The 18,893-nt window shown below is 44.0% G+C and overlaps 2 protein-coding genes across 3 annotated transcripts in view; both read right to left on the reverse strand.

The window, feature by feature from the left end:
• The window catches only part of LOC119026714 (low affinity immunoglobulin gamma Fc region receptor III-like), a 71,087-nt gene that overhangs the window by 21,750 nt on the left and 30,444 nt on the right, over positions 1-18,893 (reverse strand). Inside the window, exon 10 of one of the 2 annotated variants that reach the window (XM_037111218.1) lies at positions 519-996. The exons of the other annotated variant lie outside the window; for it this stretch is intronic. Within the exon in view, the coding sequence (XP_036967113.1) occupies positions 953-996 (44 nt within the window). The 3' untranslated portion in view covers positions 519-952. Of the gene's footprint in view, positions 1-518; positions 997-18,893 lie in introns of those variants that run through there. 2 annotated transcript variants of the gene reach the window in all.
• The window catches only part of LOC119026739 (hepatitis A virus cellular receptor 2 homolog), an 8,141-nt gene continuing 5,882 nt past the window's right edge, over positions 16,635-18,893 (reverse strand). Inside the window, exon 3 of the mRNA XM_037111270.1 lies at positions 16,635-18,817. Within this exon, the coding sequence (XP_036967165.1) occupies positions 18,597-18,817 (221 nt within the window). The 3' untranslated portion in view covers positions 16,635-18,596. The remainder of the gene's footprint in view (positions 18,818-18,893) is intronic.

The following is an 18,893-nucleotide window of genomic DNA, read 5'->3' on the forward strand; positions in this document are numbered from 1 at the left end:
ACTGATGAGCAGAGCAAAGACTTCCTTTAAGTCCAACAACAGAACAGTGTTCATGGTTTTAGATGCTCGGAGCATTTTCTGCTTCTCAGACTGACCTTTAATCTGAAGATTATTCATGTTGTAGTTTTTTATGCTGAACATAAACCACAGCTTCCTCTTGAGTCCAGTAAAGTGACCTGAAGCTGTGAGGTTTCTCTCCACTCTCTGCTCGAGCTGACAGTGACGTGTTTGTCCTTGTGGTGAAACGTGTCGACTGGTTTTAATGGCAGATAGCAGCTTTGTGCTCGTCCAGCCTGAATCTTCTCAGTGGTTCACCGACTGAACAATCAAAACTCTTCAGACTCAGACTGTGTGAGAGACTGAACGATGCTCGGGCTCTTTATAGTCTGCGGTTGCGGTTTAGTTTGTTCTTTATCTGCTCTGAAGCGAGTGTGTGTCGGTTAGCCACAACCAAACCAGAACAGGCCCAGTTTTCCATCTGACAGCTGAGCTGAACCGACAGAAGCACACCAGGAAAATAAGAAGTGAGAGCAAAGTTTATTGATGCTGCAGAGAAATAATAAGTCACAGCTGCCACAACAAGAACACAGTCCAATAAACATAAATACAGTTTAAATAACAAGTCAGATATGACACTAAACAGGTGGAGGCTCTGTTCAACAGAGACATGTGAATGAAACAAGTGTTGGGAACAAACGTTTAAACAATTCATCTCAATCTTTACTTTTATAAAATCAACATTACATTATATTATTTTTATTTCCTTAAAAACACATTCAAACTCTAAAAACATGCTTTAAATCTGACCTGTCTGACTCTCTGTAGCTGCAAAAGTCTCATTTAACTTCAACATATAAAATAAGAAGTGAAGCAGGTGACAGTGCTGAGGTGTGATGTCTCTGAGGACCAATCACAGGCCGGCTGGACACCACTGGTTGGTCTGGTGTGAAGGTTACTTCAGTGATGAGTAGAGGACCTCCGGCTCTGACTTCAACCCTGAACAAACAAACAAACAAACAGATAATAAAAAGTGTTCAAACTCAAACACCCACAAACAGCAACTTATGGACTGGAAGTTTCAAACTCCTGATTCACCACATCAGGTTGTCAGTGTAGCCTCACACGGGACACAATAAGTTGTGGTTAGTGCAACATTATTGGTACGATACTAAAGAGAGCATGAAGCTTCTTATCCAACACAAAGCTGAAAACACACAATCTAACTAACATGAAGTATATACAGGTATATATGTCACACCTGAGGTGAGATCACAGTAACACTGAAACAGTGAACAAACACAGAACACATGTTCATTACATAAGAAAGTCCTGTGCTAAGCCATGCTATGCTAAGCTGTATGCTATCTAGGCCCAGTTCAACATTACCAGTTTTTGAAGAAAAGGTGCTGATGGTTCTTTGGCTGATTAGCCAGTCAGAGGTTGTAATTCTAGTGATAAACAATGCTATTGTAGCTCCTCACCTTCTAGTTTCATATTACTCTTATTAAAAATAACAACCAGAACCAACAACAGACAAACAGCTCCAACAACGTCACAAGATAATAATCAGCAGGAATCATTGAGTCCAGCATCTGTCCACTGCAGGACGCCCTGCAGGAGACGTTCAGACGGACATGATGCACATCCTGATCTTTAGGAGGGAAAGACTGCAGTCACTTCCTGTTTGTTCTCAGGCTGACAGCCAATCAGTGCTGTCGGTCATCCAGCAGGTGGCAGCAGCTTCACTGTGTTCATCAGCTGATGATCGACAGGCTGAAGTCTGAACTTTGACCCACAAGAGAAGTAAAGTAAAGATGGCGGCTGCTGCTCTGCTGCTCCCACAAAACACTTCCTGCTTTTACAACTCGAGACGGAGTTTTTTAAAATCTACTTAAAAACACAGAGAGACTTTGAGGGAAAGACCAGAATCCCCCAAACCTCCTCTGTGTTTCAGTTTGGTCTCTGTGAATCGTTCCAGAGAGATTAGTGGTGAAACATTCTTGTGTGAAGCGTGAAGAGTCCTGAAGCAGGAAACCAACAGAACAAACTTCATGTTTCCTGCTGAAATCCATCAACTCAGACTGTCAGTGTGTGAAACTGCTCATCAGCTCTGAGTTCAGCTGAAACACTCTGGGATTCAAACAGCTTCATGAGCGACTGTCATGAGGAACATGTGTCAGTATGAGTAGGATGAACATGCTGATCTACACAGACACACATGAGCAGTCATGATGAGATATAATATCAGTTAAAAACATGTTTCCCTTCTATCAGCACCAACATGTTATTTATCTAAAGATGAAACCTGTCTGGTGACCTTCAGCCTGCAGTGGGTGTGTTGACTTTGCAGGGTGAAACATGCAAAGTCTAATTCAAATGTTGACAGTTCAAACTCTGGCATTCAGGTGCGGTCAGCAGAATAAAGCCTCCAGCATCATTAACAAAGACTTAAGAGTTGTGCAGCTGCAGCTTTGACACAATCACCAGCAGAAATGTTTTTTACAAATCACAGATATGTTGAAACTTTTCTGTGTGTTCAGGTTTGGACAGTAAAGCTCTCGGTCAGCGTCAGGAAATCATCATGTTTGGGTTTAAATCCCCTTAAATCTGCTTCTGTCTCCACTGTGTCACTCTTACAGATGTTGAAACAGCGTCGTCCCTCCGCAGAAATATCAGGTGCTGCGTCAGCTCACAAACACGTGAGGTGAAGGTCAGACGACAGGAACACTGTGAACATCAGTGGTTTGCAGAGTTTTATGGTGGTGAGCAGCAGCTGCTGCAGGTCAGACTGTGTTCAGTCACAATGGTCACAGTCAGACAGCTGGAGGCTTTTAATCTGAAGGGCGCAGAGTGAAGCGTCTGTGTGAACACATGGAGGTGATGGAGGCTGTTTCAACGTGTCCCAGTTGAAATGCAGACAGAAACAGAGCTGCTTCACACTGAACATCCAGGAGGGACGAACTGTGACAGCGTGGATGTTCATCACAGCAGCAGAGTGTGGACAGGTCACATGTTTCTGTCCACTGTCAGAGACGCAGCAGCCGAGCTGATCGACACTGAACACTGACGTCACTTCATCTTCACACTGTTTGTGAGCTCGGGACAGTAAAGATGGCGGCTGCTGCTCTGCTGCTCCCACAAAACACTTCCTGCTTTTACAGCTCGAGACGGAGTTTTTAAAAATCTACTTAAAAACACAGAGAGACTTTGAGGGAAAGACCAGAATCCCCCAAACCTCCTCTGTGTTTCAGTTTGGTCTCTGTGAATCGTTCCAGAGAGATTAGTGGTGAAACACTCTTGTGGTTTCGTTGTGAGTGAACTGACACACAGCCAGCGTGAAGCAGGAGGAGTTAATGTGCTGCAGGATGAACATGATCCACACAGACTCAGAGGAAACACTCAGTCAGACCTGTTTTTTTTCAGGGTAAACATGAACTGACTAGTGAAACAATGTGTTGCTCACATTCAAACTTGAGAACCGTCGAAAAACCTGTCAGGTCACATGTCAACAGGTCAGAACATGATGTGTTCTGTTCACTGTCACCACTGTCACTTGTTGACTGTAATGTGATATAACAGAGTGAATCAGGAGCTGTTATACACGGAGTGCGGAATTATTAGGCAAATGAGTATTTTGACTACATCATCCTCTTTATGCACGTTGTCTTACTCCAAGCTGTATAGGCTCGAAAGCCCACTACCAATTAAGCATATCAGGTGATGTGCATCTCTGTAATGAGAAGGGGTGTGGTCTAATGACATCAACACCCTATATCAGGTGTGCATAATTATTAGGCAACTTTCTTTCCTTTGGCAAAATGGGGCAGAAGAGGGACTTGGCAGGCTCAGAAAAGTCAAAAATAGTGAGATATCTTGCGGAGGGATGCAGCACTCTTAAAATTGCCAAGCTTCTGAAGTGTGATCATCGAACAATCAAGCGTTTCATTCAAAATATTCAACAGGGTCGCAAAAAGCGTGTGGAAAAACCAAGGCGCAAAATAACTGCCCATGAACTGAGAAAAGTCAAGCGTGCAGCTGCCAAGATGCCACTTGCCACCAGTTTTGCCATATTTCAGAGCTGCAACAACAACTCAACTCCCAGTCCTACTGCCAGTTTCTGGAAGACACCTTCTCCAAGCAGTGGTACAGGAAGAAGTCCGCATCCTTCAAGAAAAACATGATTTTCATGCAGGACAATGCTCTGTCACACGCATCCCAGTACTCCACAGCGTGGCTGGCAAGAAAGGGCCTAAAAGAAGAAAAACTAATGACATGGCCTCCTTGTTCACCTGATCTGAACCCCATAGAGAACCTCTGGTCCCTCGTCAAATGTGAGATTTACAAGGAGGGAAAACAGTACATCTCTCTGACCAGTGTCTGGGAGGCTGTGGTTGCTGCTGCACGCAATGTTGATCGTGAACAGATCAAAACACTGACAGAATCCATGGATGGCAGGCTTTTGAGTGTCCTTGCAAAGAAAGGTGGCTATATTGGTCACTGATTTGTTTTTGAATGTCAGAAATGTATATTTGTGAATGTTGAGCTGTTGTATTGGTTTCCCTGGTGAAAATAAATAATTGAAATGGGTATGTATTTGTTTTTTGTTAAGTTGCCTAATAATTATGCACAGTAATAGTCACCTGCACACACAGATATCCTCCTAAAATGGCTAAAACTAAAAAAGCCCCACTCCAACTCCCAAAAATACTCAGCTTTGATATTAATGAGTCTTTTGGGTTCATTAAGAACATGGTTGTTGTTCAATAATAAAATTAATCCTCAAAAATACAACTTGCCTAATAATTCTGCACTCCCTGTATATTATCTGTATATTCAAGTCACACAGCTCAGCTCTGTGTAGCTCTGCCACTGAGACTTAAAGCATCAGTTCATTTGTGGAGGTCAACAGATGAAGCAACACCACAACACTACAAACACTCAGCTGAGAATAGATTCTTGTTAAACCTCATTTCTTCTGTGTTGTCAGTCTGTTTCTCTGCACAGTAACATCAGTCAGACAGCAGCAGTCTGTGGGGGAGCTGCAGATTGTGGGGGAGGTGCTCAGTAACAAGAGCTCAGAGCGCTTCAGACCACAAGCTCCACCCCGAACACCATTGTTAAAATAATTCTGCGATAATTTAGAACTGGAGGAAGGAGATCGGAATCAGCTCAAGGTTCAAACAAGGTTTTAATCTTGTACAAGAGGAGCATTCACAGAGCAACACGCAGGTCTGTTACAAAGTGAAGACTCCATATGTGAAGAGAAAAGCATGGTATTTATCCCTCTCTGTGGGTGTGTTTTTCACTACGATAGTTCTTAATTTATGACCTTTAAACTCTCTCACGGTTCCGCTGCCCCGGCAACCACATGCAGGTACTCCAATTCAAAAACATCTTAATTATATTGTTACCCCAAAACAAAACAAAAATGTCCTCACCAAGCTAGTCAACCCATCGGGCTTAGCTACGGACCTATCCCTACCTAATTAAACGATCCCTGACACGTAAAAAGAATAAATGAAAAGGGGTCACTTTCAATATATACAAAGGCTGTAAGTATTTTTCTCCTCATTGACTCTAGTCTGTCACATCGCGGTGAGGTTGTCTTGTCTTCGGGATCTGTCTTGTGAATTCTTGTTTTATTCTGAAAGTAACTCTCCTCTTGTTTCAGGTCACTTGCCCTTCCTCTTGTGTTCCTGGTCTGACATCATCCCTAATCCCTGATTGTTTGCACCTGTGTCTCCCTCCCTCATGTGTATAAAGTCTTTGTCTTCCTCTGTCTGCGTCGCCTAAGTATTTCGTCGTCTCGTCGTGTACCCAAGCCCTTGTCTCACAGTCCTTGAAAACTACGTCTTGTTAAGTATAATCTTGTTTTATTTTTCTGTGTTCAGACCTCTTAAGAAAGTGATTTTGATTTTGTAAATTTCTGGTTAGATTTTGTGTTTCAGTTTAGAAGTTTTGCATTTGTTTCTTTTTCCTCCTTTGGGAGCACTTTCTGTTATATTTTGGTTTATGGATAGAGTAGAGTATTTTTCATAGCCTCGTGCCATCCTCTGCGGAGTGATTTTTCTTTTGTTAAATTTCAGATATTAAGAGTAGAGTAGGTTTTCCTCCTTCGGGAGCGTCTTTTGTTCTGAGTGTTGTGTGTTTGTTTTGTCTTGTCTGTCCTCAGAGAATTTTCATAGTGTTTTATTTATCACTTCTTCTGAAGAGTCGCGAATCAGAAAAATAAAATATTGATTCTACTTCTGTCAACCTGCATCTGAGTCCTCTCTTTTGTCCCAAGTCTGACATAGTCGGCCAATTCAGAACACTACAACTTCAGTTAGATTTTCTGTAGTATCATCATAATCAATAGAATAAACACATAAACAGCAGTTATCCCTTAAACTGTGGTGTCCTTATCTTCGTCAAATAGGTTACCATATAAATCATCATCTGTAATATCAAATATAACATTTTCTTGTGCTGCATCCTCATAGTCCTCCCGGTAGTCATCGATGGTGGGGACTCTTACATACAGCATGGTTGTTTTTACCACAGCAGTGTCAATGAGTCTCTGTAACAGTCCTCTCAAACAGGGGATAAAACAACATCCACAAATGGTTAGAATGGCAATCATTACAGCTACAGATAACATCATAGCTTTTATAGAACCTGCCCATTTTCCGAAAATGTCCTGAAGCCATCCTGTCAGAGGATCACTGAAACCAGAATTTTCAGCTAACTCTGCAGACAGGGAGGTTAATCCATCCAACGCCTTAGTGATGCTGCCATCCGGTGCTGTATTATTAGGAATAAATGTACAACACATATCTCCAAACATTCTACATACTCCTCCTTTTTCAGCCAACAACATGTCTAATGCCTGCCTATTCTGCCATGCCATTAAACTAGTCTTATCTAACTGATGTATGCCTCCAATTGCCTCCTTTGTAAAATCCAGAAATCTTTGTTGATTATAATACACATAATTTATCCAATCCACATTTTTATTAATAGTTACCCACCAAGCTAAGAATGATTCAAACCCTGCAGCAACCTGATTTCTAGCCTTAAAATCATCTGGAACACCTCGAGGGACACCAATCTATATAAACTTTACTATCAAACGATCCTGCTGGTGCTTTTTCCTTTGCAATACGTGAATTATGTGTCTTCACTTTCTCCAATATCATCGCATTGTATGGTAAAATGTATATCTGCATTAGTAACTGTACCATGGCACAAGTTCCCTTCCAGTCAGTTGGCAATTTTGCTCTGAGTGTTTTACCTCCACAGAACCACCATACATCAGCTCTGGCCATGATTTGATCATTCACTACACTGTCAGTGATGTTGTTCTCACCCTTACTTACATCAATGATGGTTTGACAAGTTGTCAACATCCCTACTAGCACGGTACCTTTGCTTCATCTCAAGCAGTGTATGGAGTAAACCAGGCTGGTTTAATCTGTGGTGGTACTGGTGGGAAAGAGTTTCAAAGTAGTGCAGTTTGTAGCACTATCTAATTTATATAAATCTAGCATGCAGCGAAAACCTTTCAGATCATTATCTGGATTAAGGGGAAAAGGCACTGTACCTAACCCCGGCCTGGCTGCTGCACAGGCTAGACAGCTGGTGGAGGAAAACTTGCTGTTTCGGGCTGTGTGAACAATCCTGTCACATCGCGGTGAGGTTGTCTTGTCTTTGGGATCTGTCTTGTGAAATTCTTTTATTTTGAAAGTAACTTTCCTCTCGTTTCAGATCACGTGCCCTTCCTCTTGTGTTCCTGGTCTGACATCATCCCTAATCCCTGATTGTTTGCACCTGTGTCTCCCTCCCTCACGTGTATAAAGTCTCTGTCTTCCCCTGTCTGCGTCGCCTAAGTATTTCGTCGTCTCGTCGTTTACTCAAGCCTAGAATCACAGTCCTTGAACCCTCGACTTTTGATAAGTATTATCTTGTTCTTGTTTTTCTGTTTATTGTACTCTTGAGAGAGTGATTTTATTTTGTAAATTTCTGGTTAGAGTTTGTGTTGTAGTTTGTTTTTTCCTAATGATTTTCTTCCTCCCTCGGGAGCGCCTTTTGTTCCTCTTTGTCATTCTTTTTTTGCCAGAGTAGAATTAACTTTCATAGCCTTGAGCCATCCTCCTTGGAGTGATTTTCTTTTGTAAGTTTTATATCTCAGTATATCAGAATAGTGTAGGTTTTCCTCCTTCTGGAGCGTTTTTTGTTATTACGTGTTCTGTGGTGTTTGTCCTGTCTGTCTTTGAATTGTTTCATAGCTTTGATTTATCATCTCTTCTGAAGAGTCATTAATCAGAAAAATAAAGACTCAATTTTACTTCTGCTATCTGCATCTGAGTCCTCTCTTTTGTCTCAAGCCTGACAAATCCATTATGACCATACATTTGAATCTGTGAATCCCGTTTCCAGGGCATACGTTTCCTTTATGTTTTTTTACGTCAATATATTTTACAGGATTATTTTTCATTGTCGGTGTGGTTGGTGTAGCCATTATAGATGTTGTCTTATTAATCAGGTTGGCGGACACTGTTATATGAAATATCCCTACTGGGTTTGTTCCACTTACCCATGCTCCCAACACATATGTTCCGTTGTCAGTGTGCTTGGGAGCCTTGAGTGTTATTATTACAGGATTGCAGGAGTTTAATTTACAAGTGTCTGGCATCATCTTGATAGTTGTCAGTCGTTTTTTTTAAATTCAGCTCTCGAATTGTATCCCCAATCCTGTGTTCCTGTATTAGCAATTACTCAATTCCACTTCTCACATCTACACCCATACCTGTTAACAAGTTTACCCCACACACTTCTATATGTATATTGTAGTGCATGCAATTGTGGTGACACAAATATAGTTTTTTGACCCAAGCCAGCCAGAGTGTTGTCCTGAGCAGGGAAAAATCTGACACGCATCAATCTGAGCAATGCAGTTTATCCCTTCAGTACATTGTATTGTCACTGCACCTCTCTTAGTGTCCCATCTAGATTGTGTTCCTATAGCTCTTTCCCTTATTTTATCATGTATCTGACCTTGTGTCACTAAATTTGAGATAAGGAATGCAATTGTGGTCACACATACAACAGTTATTACACATAATTTTAATTCCGGCATGGTGAATGCTTCTACTTATCTGACAGTGGTATTTGTGCTCTTTTGCTATGTGTGAGATGGATCCACATCTGTCTTTCAGCTATACGGACTGCTGTAGGTGTAGACAGTAGTACTTGAAAGGGCCCTTCCCAACGTGGAGCTGACCAATTCTTTCGCCTCAGGACTTTGATGAACACCCAATCTCCTGGGTTTATTGGCCCTCCTGTTGGTGCTGGACCTATTGGAGGAGATACTGTAGACATAGCACTCTTGTTCTTCATCATTTTTGACATATAGTCAACAATTGTTTCAGTCAATCCTGTATCATCTCCCATTGTATCTATTAACGGTACCCTGAATGGTTTTCCATATAATATTTCAAATGGTGATAACCCTGTACTGTTGGGTTGAATATGTAGGCTTAATGCTACAGCTGGTAGACATGTTACCCAACTTTTCCCTGTTTCCACCGTAGCCTTTCTTAGTTTTGCTTTAATAGTTCCATTGTTTCTTTCCACCAGTCCTGCTGACTGTGGATGATAACTACAATGGAACCTGAGTTGGATTGAAAATATTTCAGATAGTCTTTGTATGACTTGATTCCTAAAATGAGGACCAATATCACAATAAATCTTCTCTGGAAATCCATACCCTGGAACTATTACTGTAGCTAAGATTTTTGCCACCTTTATTGCATCATTGTTCACTGTTGGTGTAATTTCTACCCATTTAGATTACATGTCTATTATTACTAAACAGTATTTCTTTCCTTCAACTCTATTTAATTCAATAAAATCCATACAAATACATTGAAATGGGTAGGTTGCTTCTGGGAATTTACCTGGTTTTGGACATAGTCTACCTTGAGCATTATGTTTAGAACATATCAATCATGAAGCACAAACATTTTTTGAGTAGTTTTGAAATCCATCCATCCATCCATCTTCTACCGCTTTATCCGTTACCGGGTCGCGGGGGCAGCTGTCTGAGCAGGGACACCCAGACTTCCCTCACCCCGGACACTTCCTCCAGCTCTTCTGGGAGGATCCCAAGGCGTTCCCAGGCCAGCTGGGCGACATAGTCGCTCCAGCGTGTCCTGGGTCTTCCCCGGGGTCTCCTCCCAGTGGGACATGCCAGGAACACCTCCCGTGGAAGGCGTCCCGGGGGCATCCGAAACAGATGCCCGAGCCACCTCAACTGGCTCCTCTCGATGTGGAGGAGCAGCGGCTCTACTCCGAGCTCCTCCCGGGTGACAGAGCTCCTCACCCTATCTCTAAGGGAGCGCCCCGCCACCCTGCGGAGGAAACTCATTTCAGCCGCTTGTATCCGGGATCTTATTCTTTCGGTCATGACCCAAAGTTCATGACCATAGGTGAGGGTAGGAACGTAGATTGACCGGTAAATCGAAAGCTTCGCCTTTCGACTCAGCTCTCTCTTCACCACGACAGACCGGTACAACGACCGCATTACTGCGGCCGCCGCACCGATCCGCCTGTCAATCTCACGCTCCATCCTTCCCTCACTCGTGAACAAGACCCCAAGATACTTAAACTCCTCCATCTGAGGCAGTAGCTCTCCCCCAACCCGGAGGGGACAAGCCACCTTTTTCCGGTCGAGAACCATGGCCTCAGATTTGGAGGTGCTGATTCCCATCCCAGCCGCTTCACACTCGGCTGCAAACCGCCCCAGGACATGCTGGAGGTCCCGGCTCGAAGGAGCCAACAAGACCACATCATCCGCGAAAAGCAGAGATGAGATCCTGTGGCTCCCAAACCAGATCCCCTCCGGCCCGTGGCTGCGCCTAGAAATTCTGTCCATGAAAGTAATGAACAGAACCGGTGACAAAGGGCAGCCCTGCCGGAGTCCAACATGTACCGGGAACAGGTCTGACTTACTGCCGGCAATGCGAACCAAGCTCCTGCTCCGCTCGTACAGGGACCGTACGGCCCTTAACAGGGGGCCCCCGACCCCGTACTCCCGGAGCACCTCCCACAGAATGCCACGAGGGACCCGGTCGAATGCCTTCTCCAAGTCCACAAAACACATGTGGACTGGTTGGGCAAACTCCCATGAACCCTCGAGTACCCTGCGGAGGGTATGGAGCTGGTCCAGTGTTCCGCGGCCCGGACGAAAACCGCATTGTTCCTCCTGAATCTGAGGTTCGACTATCGGCCGAATTCTCCTCTCCAGTACCCTGGAATAGACTTTCCCAGGGAGGCTGAGGAGTGTGATCCCCCGATAGTTGGTGGTCCCCCTTTTTAAATAGGGGGACCACCACCCCGGTCTGCCAGTCCAGAGGCACTGTCCCCGACTGCCATGCAATGTTGCAGAGACGTGTCAACCAAGACAGCCCTACAACATCCAGAGACTTGAGGTACTCAGGGCGGATCTCATCCACCCCCGCTGCTTTGCCACCGAGGAGCTTCCCAACTACCTCAGTGACTTCGGCTTGGGTGATGAATGAGTCAACCTCCGAGTCCCCAGCCTCTGCTTCCTCTATGGAAGACACGTCAGCGGGATTGAGGAGATCCTCGAAGTATTCCTTCCACCGCCCGACAATATCCCCAGTCGAGGTCAACAGCTCCCCACCTCCACTGTAAACAGTGTTGGTGGAGAACTGCTTCCCCCTCCTGAGGCGCCGGACGGTTTGCCAGAATTTCTTCGAGGCTGACCGATAGTCCTCCTCCATGGCCTCCCCGAACTTTTCCCAGACCCGAGTTTTTGCTTCCGTGACTGCCCGTGCCGCCGCCCGCCTGGCCTGCCGGTACCCGTCAGCTGCTTCAGGAGTCCCCCGGGCCAACCAGGCTCGGTAGGACTCCTTCTTCAGCTTGACAGCATCCCTTACTTCCGGCGTCCACCACCGGGTTCGGGGATTGCCGCCACGACAGGCACCGGAGACCCTACGGCCACAGCTCCGGACAGCCGCGTCAACAATAGAAGTGGAGAACATGGTCCATTCGGACTCAATGTCCCCAGCCTCCCTTGGGATCAGGTCCAAGCTCTCCCGGAGGTGGGAGTTAAAGACCTCTTTGACAGAGGGTTCTGCCAGACGTTCCCAGCAGACCCTCACAATACGTTTGGGCCTGCCAGGTCTGTCCAGCCTCCTCCCCTGCCAACGGATCCAACTCACCACCAGGTGGTGATCAGTTGACAGCTCAGCCCCTCTCTTCACCCGAGTGTCCAAGACATACGGCCGGAGGCCAGATGACACGACCACAAAGTCAATCATTGACCTCCGGCCTAGGGCGTCCTGGTGCCATGTGCACATATGGACACCCTTATGCTTGAACATGGTGTTCGTTATGGACAAACTGTGACTAGCACAGAAGTCCAGTAACAGAACACCACTCTGATTCAGATCGGGGAGGCCATTCCTCCCAATCACACCCCTCCAGGTAACACTGTCGTTGCCCACGTGAGCGTTGAAGACCCCCAGAAGAACGACGGAGTCCCCGGTTGGAGCACTCTCCAGTACCCCTCCCAGGGACTCCAAGAAGGCCGGGTACTCTACACTGCTGTTCGGCCCATAAGCCGAAACAACAGTGAGATACCTATCCCCGACCCGAAGGCGCAGGGAAACGACCCTCTCGTTCACTGGGGTAAACCCCAACACATAGCGGCTGAGCCGAGGAGCTATAAGCAAGCCCACACCAGCTCGCCGCCTCTCGCCGCGGGCAACTCCAGAATAGAAGAGAGTCCAGCCTCTCTCAAGGAGTTCGGTTCCAGAGCCCAGACTGTGCGTAGAGGAGAGCCCGACTATCTCTAGTCGGTACCGCTCAACCTCTCGCACCAGTTCAGGCTCTTTCCCCCCCAGTGAGGTGACATTCCATGTCCCCATGGCTAGAGTCACCATCCGGGGATTGGGTCGCCGGGGCCCCCGCCCACGACCGCCACCCAGATCCCACTGCACCCGCCCCCTCTGAACCCTCCCGTGAGTGGTGAGCCCACAGGAGGGCAGGAGTTTTGAAATCCTTATGTAGTAAATATGTTCTCTATTGTGGATACCATCCCTCCTGTTGAGACATGGATATTCCCATGACTCAATATTGCAGCAAATCTAAATACATGTTTTGGTAATATAGGTTTGCCTTCTAAACTTTTCTAAATACCTGCTTCTGTTTGCTTCTGGTTTTAATGGATATTGTCTTTGATAGGGTCTAAATGAACTCTCTGGGTTATTTCTACTGGTTTTATACCTCGTATTAGTCCTACATCAGCCGTTCCTTTAGACCATAGCTTTACAGGAATATCTTTAGTTCCTCCTCTTCTTTACCAGTTAGTAAGTATCATTCTGTCATTTGAGACATTTGTCGACCACATAGATGGATAACCTTTTTAGCTGGTGTTACCCAATTGAGTTTCTTACGGTATACATTTTTTTTTGAGGGAAGGTGAGTATTGTACTCCCCTTTCCACGTCTAACCATGGTTCGCTTGACTCCTCTGCGCGTTGTACTGTACGACCTAAATCTATCCATCGTGTGTCTGCACTTACAGCACATGACACATGTGGTGCGCAAAACATTTGAAACATTCTCTGATCAGGTTCAGGTAATTTTACTGCTGCTGCACAATTTCCCTTTTTATCCCAATATAAGTTTGAAAGCGTCAAGCGTATGTTTGGCTCTTTGAAAAATTTGCCTTCATAGAGAGTATCGCGACCCTGATAATGATCATAGCGTATTGTGCAGTGCAGCTTTTTTGGATCTTGTAACACCGTACCTGGTGGTATTTTCGCTTTTACTTCAGTGATCAGTGTGTCTGTTACCGAACTAGGTCCACTTGTAACCAAGTCCAGACTGTACCAGTAATGCAACTCCTCTCCTTCATACACATACTGGTTTGCTTCTTCCATTTCTTCGTCACTGTCAGATATTATTCTTGTCATCCTGCAAGCTTTCATACCCAAAGGTGTCGGAATTACTCCTATTCCTAATTCTTCCATTAAGTCTCTCCCTAACAGATTCACTGGACACCGGTTTGAGACTGCAACTACTGCTAAGACTGATTTATTTGTCTTCGGATCTGTAATTGACACAGGCCGACTGAGTGGCTCAGTGACTATGTGTCCTATTGCAGATCTCACCTTCATGCTTTTACCATGTTGTAGTGGCAGTCTACTACCGCCTTCATCTATTCTGATTATTGTTCTACATGCCCCTGTATCGCATAGAAAACGAGTTTTATAATTATTAACCAATAGAGTTACTATCGGCTTTTGACTCATGTTTAAAAATATCTCTGTGTTTTCTAGCGAACATACTTCTTCTTCCTCCTCATTCTCTGTGTCTTGGTGTGTGTCCGTGTGTGTCAGTGCATGACCTGATTTATTGCCTAGTCATGCCGAGGGCTCATCAACTCGTCTGGGTCTCCCTCCTCCTCCTCCTCTTCTCCACCAGCCTCCTTGACCGCTGCCCTTTGGAGCTCTACATTCTCCAGCCCAATGCCCAAATTTGCCACAATTGTAGCAGCTTTCATCTTCTTCAAATCTCCATCCTCCTCGTCCTCCTCGTCCTCTTCTTCTATGTTTAAATTCAGTGTCTTCTTTGGCAGAGAGATTATAGGCATGACAGAAGGTTTAAGAAAATCATGCCACTTACCAGACCTTGTTGTTTTGAACTTCCTATGGCTCTTTCTGTCGGTGCAGGCGTGGAGAGAGTAGGTGCGGAGAGAGAAAGAGGGGGAGGGTGTGGGGCGGAGGCCTGGGCAGGAGGCTGCGGTAGTTGAGGGTTGATGTACGGGGGAGGATCAGGATGGGGACCCACAGAGGTACATAATCATCATCCTCCTGTTTATCTCATTTGGAGTACAAAACAGGATAAAGTTTACTACTTCCGGAATCTTTTCCCTCTTCCTTCTTCTGTCCTGTCTGTTCCTTCTTGCTTTCTTCAACCTCTCTTTTCTCAATTTCTTCCTTAAGTTGTCTCACTTCTTTTTCTTTCTTGCTTCTGCCTCATCCAACCATGCCTTTGCCTGTGTGTAACCTTCTTTCTTCTGCCTCTTCTCACTTCCCTTTGACTTTGCCTCTATCTTTTCAACCAATTTTTTACATTCTTCTACCTGTAACTTTCCTCTGAAACCATACTTCTTTTCCCATTCTTTTATATATTTTACATTATCTAGGGCTTTTTGACCCATTTGTTTTGCATCACCTTCATATTGAACCTCGTCAGGTTCACAGCAACATTTATAACAACTACTACAATTTCCCATTTTGATTTATTTATCTCAATTTTTTTTTTCTATTTGAGCACTCTTTTTTTTTATTTGACCGGTCTTTCCATTTCTTTTCCCGAGTCCCTGACTCTTTCCTATGGGTCCCTGACCCTGACGTCCTTTTGGTTTCTCAGCCCTGAGGGATTAGTTTAAGCCTTGTCCTTCCAAAGACAGATACTTTAGGGTTCCTGCCCTAAATCTAAGAGAGACCTGCTCCCCCAAGTCCCTGACTTGCTTTTCTTTTACTAGAAATGGTTATTTCTTACCCTTTTGATGACTTGAGTCCCCGACTCAGTGTTTGCTTGGCTGGTCCGTCTCCCCTCTTTGGTTAGCCCCGTCACTGTCCCACTCTCCAGGGGACCTGGCCTCCCTGTCCAAACGAGGCTGTAGGAGCCTCGCGGTGGAGGTCTTTTCAGAGGGTTTTGTACCTCCGCCTTGCAAGGTCTTCAGGTCCGCTGATGTGGAGAGAGTGACAGATATTGGGGCCCCACGTTGGGCGCCAAAATTTTGTTAAAATAATTCTGCGATAATTTAGAACTGGAGGAAGGAGATCGGAATCAGCTCAAGGTTCAAACAAGGTTTTAATCTTGTATAGGAGGAGCATTCACAGAGCAACACGCAGGTCTGTTACAAAGTGAAGACTCAATATGTGAAGAGAAAAGCATGGTATTTATCCCTCTCTGTGGGTGTGTTTTTCACTACGATAGTTCCTAATTTATGACCTGCACTTAAAGGGATACTTCACAGAGAAGGAAGTGATAAGATCCAGTGGTCAGTCAACACCAGACATAGGTAATAAAACGACCTAAAACAAGGTCACAAGTTACAGGTCATGTTAAACAGCTACATTGAACATTCCTGTGTAAGACTTCAGTTCACATCTCTGTTTTAAGTACAAAATTTCCATCACAACCATCTTGTTCTCAGTGATGACTGATCACACACACTGACGCCCTGCAGTTCACAAGAAATGAAAGCGAATCAGTGATAAGTTTTCTTCTCACTAACTGGGTCTGACTGCAGTTCTGAAAGCTGGACTAGCTTCAAAAAACATAAAGTAACTGATCTGAGACGTGTTCATGAGCCTTTTGACAGAGAAGTCAGGCTGAACTCCGTCTCTGAGGTGTTGGCTGTTACCTGGCAGGTTACCTGGAGGCTCAGGTGTGTTTCAACAAAGACCTGCAGGAACAAGATCAGCGGCTCAGATCATTCACAGCTTTAGTTAAGAACAGAATCATGTTGTTCATGTGAATATCTGTGTGAGTTAAATTCCCATCAGCTGACAGTAAAACTGTAAAAAAAAAGACAGAAAAAGAGTTCTGACTCTTTGTTTGGTGCTTTATTAATCTTTGCTTGCATGTGCAGATAAATGTTAAATACATTTCAAAAGAGAGAAACTGACACAATAAACATATTAACATATAAACACAACAGGAGCTTCAGGACAAACAGAACCTGGTTCTGTGATTCTCTTTAACATTTTAAGGTTTGTTTGTCAGCGTGAGATGCTGATTAAAGTTTGTGTGTTTGTTCTTTCCTCTTTTTGAATTTCCTCATATGGTGTAATTATCTGATCCGATCTGATAGACGAGAACACAAAGTAACAAACAACACAAGACAAACTTTTCATCATTTCATATAAAAATAAAAGAAGCTCTATAATGACAGCAGGAGAGTTTTCTGTTTGTTATTTAACATTCTTCTTCTTCTTCTTCTTCTTCTTCTTCTTATTATTATTATTATTATTATTATTATTATTATTATCATTATTATTATTATTATTTTCTTTATTTTTTTCTGTGAACTTCTGATAAGAATTAAATCACAGGATCGTTAATTGTTCCTCAGCTTCATCTTTGAATAGATTATTTCAGTGCGTCTGCTCACATCATGCAGATAATAAAAATAATATCCAGATGTTTGTTCCCACAGTAACATCTGTGTCATGAAGCGTCTGAAGGTTTTTAGTGCTGAACTCGTCCTGCAGGTTCGTCTGAGACACTTTGACTTCAGGTCTCATCTTTGTTTTAACTTTTACATTCAGCAGAGTTGAATCGACTCCTGCGTATGAAAATATGTCTTATTTACATTTATTTACATTTATACAGTTATTTACCTTCATTAACATGAAGCCATTAGAAGACACCACAATCAGAAGATCATGTCTGTTTACACCTGCAGCAGAAAATATATCAACCAAAGCAGATAAAAGCTGATCTATAAGTGAATGAAGCATCATTCAGCTCTTCATGTTTCAGACCTCTTTACAGATGATTTTCAGACTCTTTGTGGGCTTCATGTTCTGTTAGAGGCTCTAAATGAGGACAAAGCTGCGGTTCTGACCGGGTCCACCGGGTCTGATCCATCAGTACTGATCCACCTGTCAGAGGCCGACACACTAAACTGTCTCTGAAGACGGCAACTGCTGAGACGCCTCACATCTCCTGAGTCGGAGCTGCACCTGAACACACCACCAGGACTAAAGACTGGACCGATCCAATATTATCATCAGGTTCTGATTCGGGTCAGTGGGTCAGTAAGACGCCTCATCAGCTGTCTGATCAGCAGGTGAGAAATAAAAGACTTAATTATCTCTGAGATTAACGATGTGGGACACAACATGATGTTACACCATCACTCATCTCTGAAACACAACACGCAGTGTGATGGAGTCAGACGGTTCAGACTCTTTGTACAATAAACCAAAGTGATCAATCACAGACGGATTCTCTTCTCTTATTATAACTCTGTGACATTTATACTTCAATTAAAAGTTCATAACTTCATTACTAGCATATCAGAAGACAAACTTCAACACCACAATCCTCCAACACTCATCGATGATGATGAACAGTCTCCTCAGGGAGGTTTGAATTAAAGACTCACTGTTGGCACGACTGAATAATTACTGCATTTATATTACTGTCAAAACATTCAAGGAGGGTCACAAACTCATTTAGCCCGAACCTGACACATAATAACAACAACAACAACAACAATAATAATAATAATAATAATAATAATAATAATAATAATAATAACAGAGTCACGTCTAGTCTGACCCTCCTCTGAGACTTTGGTTTGTCACTGGGTACACAAACCCCTTCACCACGGTAAGGTAGTGACTCATGAAGGGGAACATTATTGATTTGTACTGATGAAGCAGATCATCCTGATGCAGAGCCTCAAACACCTGATCTGTACCTGAGCTCACACCCACAGAGAGAATGAACATCAGACACTTTCTGTAGAGAGGTCTGTGACATGTCAGCTGATGGATCATATCAGAGGAGATTATCTCCTGTTTCTTCATCAGCAGACGGTTCTGGTTTCTTTTCTCTTGGTCTTTTAGATTTCCTGACAAGAAAAAGTCCAACAGCAGCAGCAGCAGCAACCAAACAAACCAGAAGAGAAACAACTACTGCTCCCAATCCAACATGGTGACGAGTGTCGATGTTGTCGGTGTCTCCGTTGTGTCCATCCTTGTTGTCTCCTTTGTTGTTCTCTGGAGGTGACAGTGAACATCAGTCAGCACATGAGTGAACAACTGATCTACACACACACACACACTGATCTACACA

Source organism: Acanthopagrus latus, chromosome 10 (assembly GCF_904848185.1).
Source record: "Acanthopagrus latus isolate v.2019 chromosome 10, fAcaLat1.1, whole genome shotgun sequence".
Taxonomy (NCBI): Eukaryota; Metazoa; Chordata; class Actinopteri; order Spariformes; family Sparidae; genus Acanthopagrus; species Acanthopagrus latus.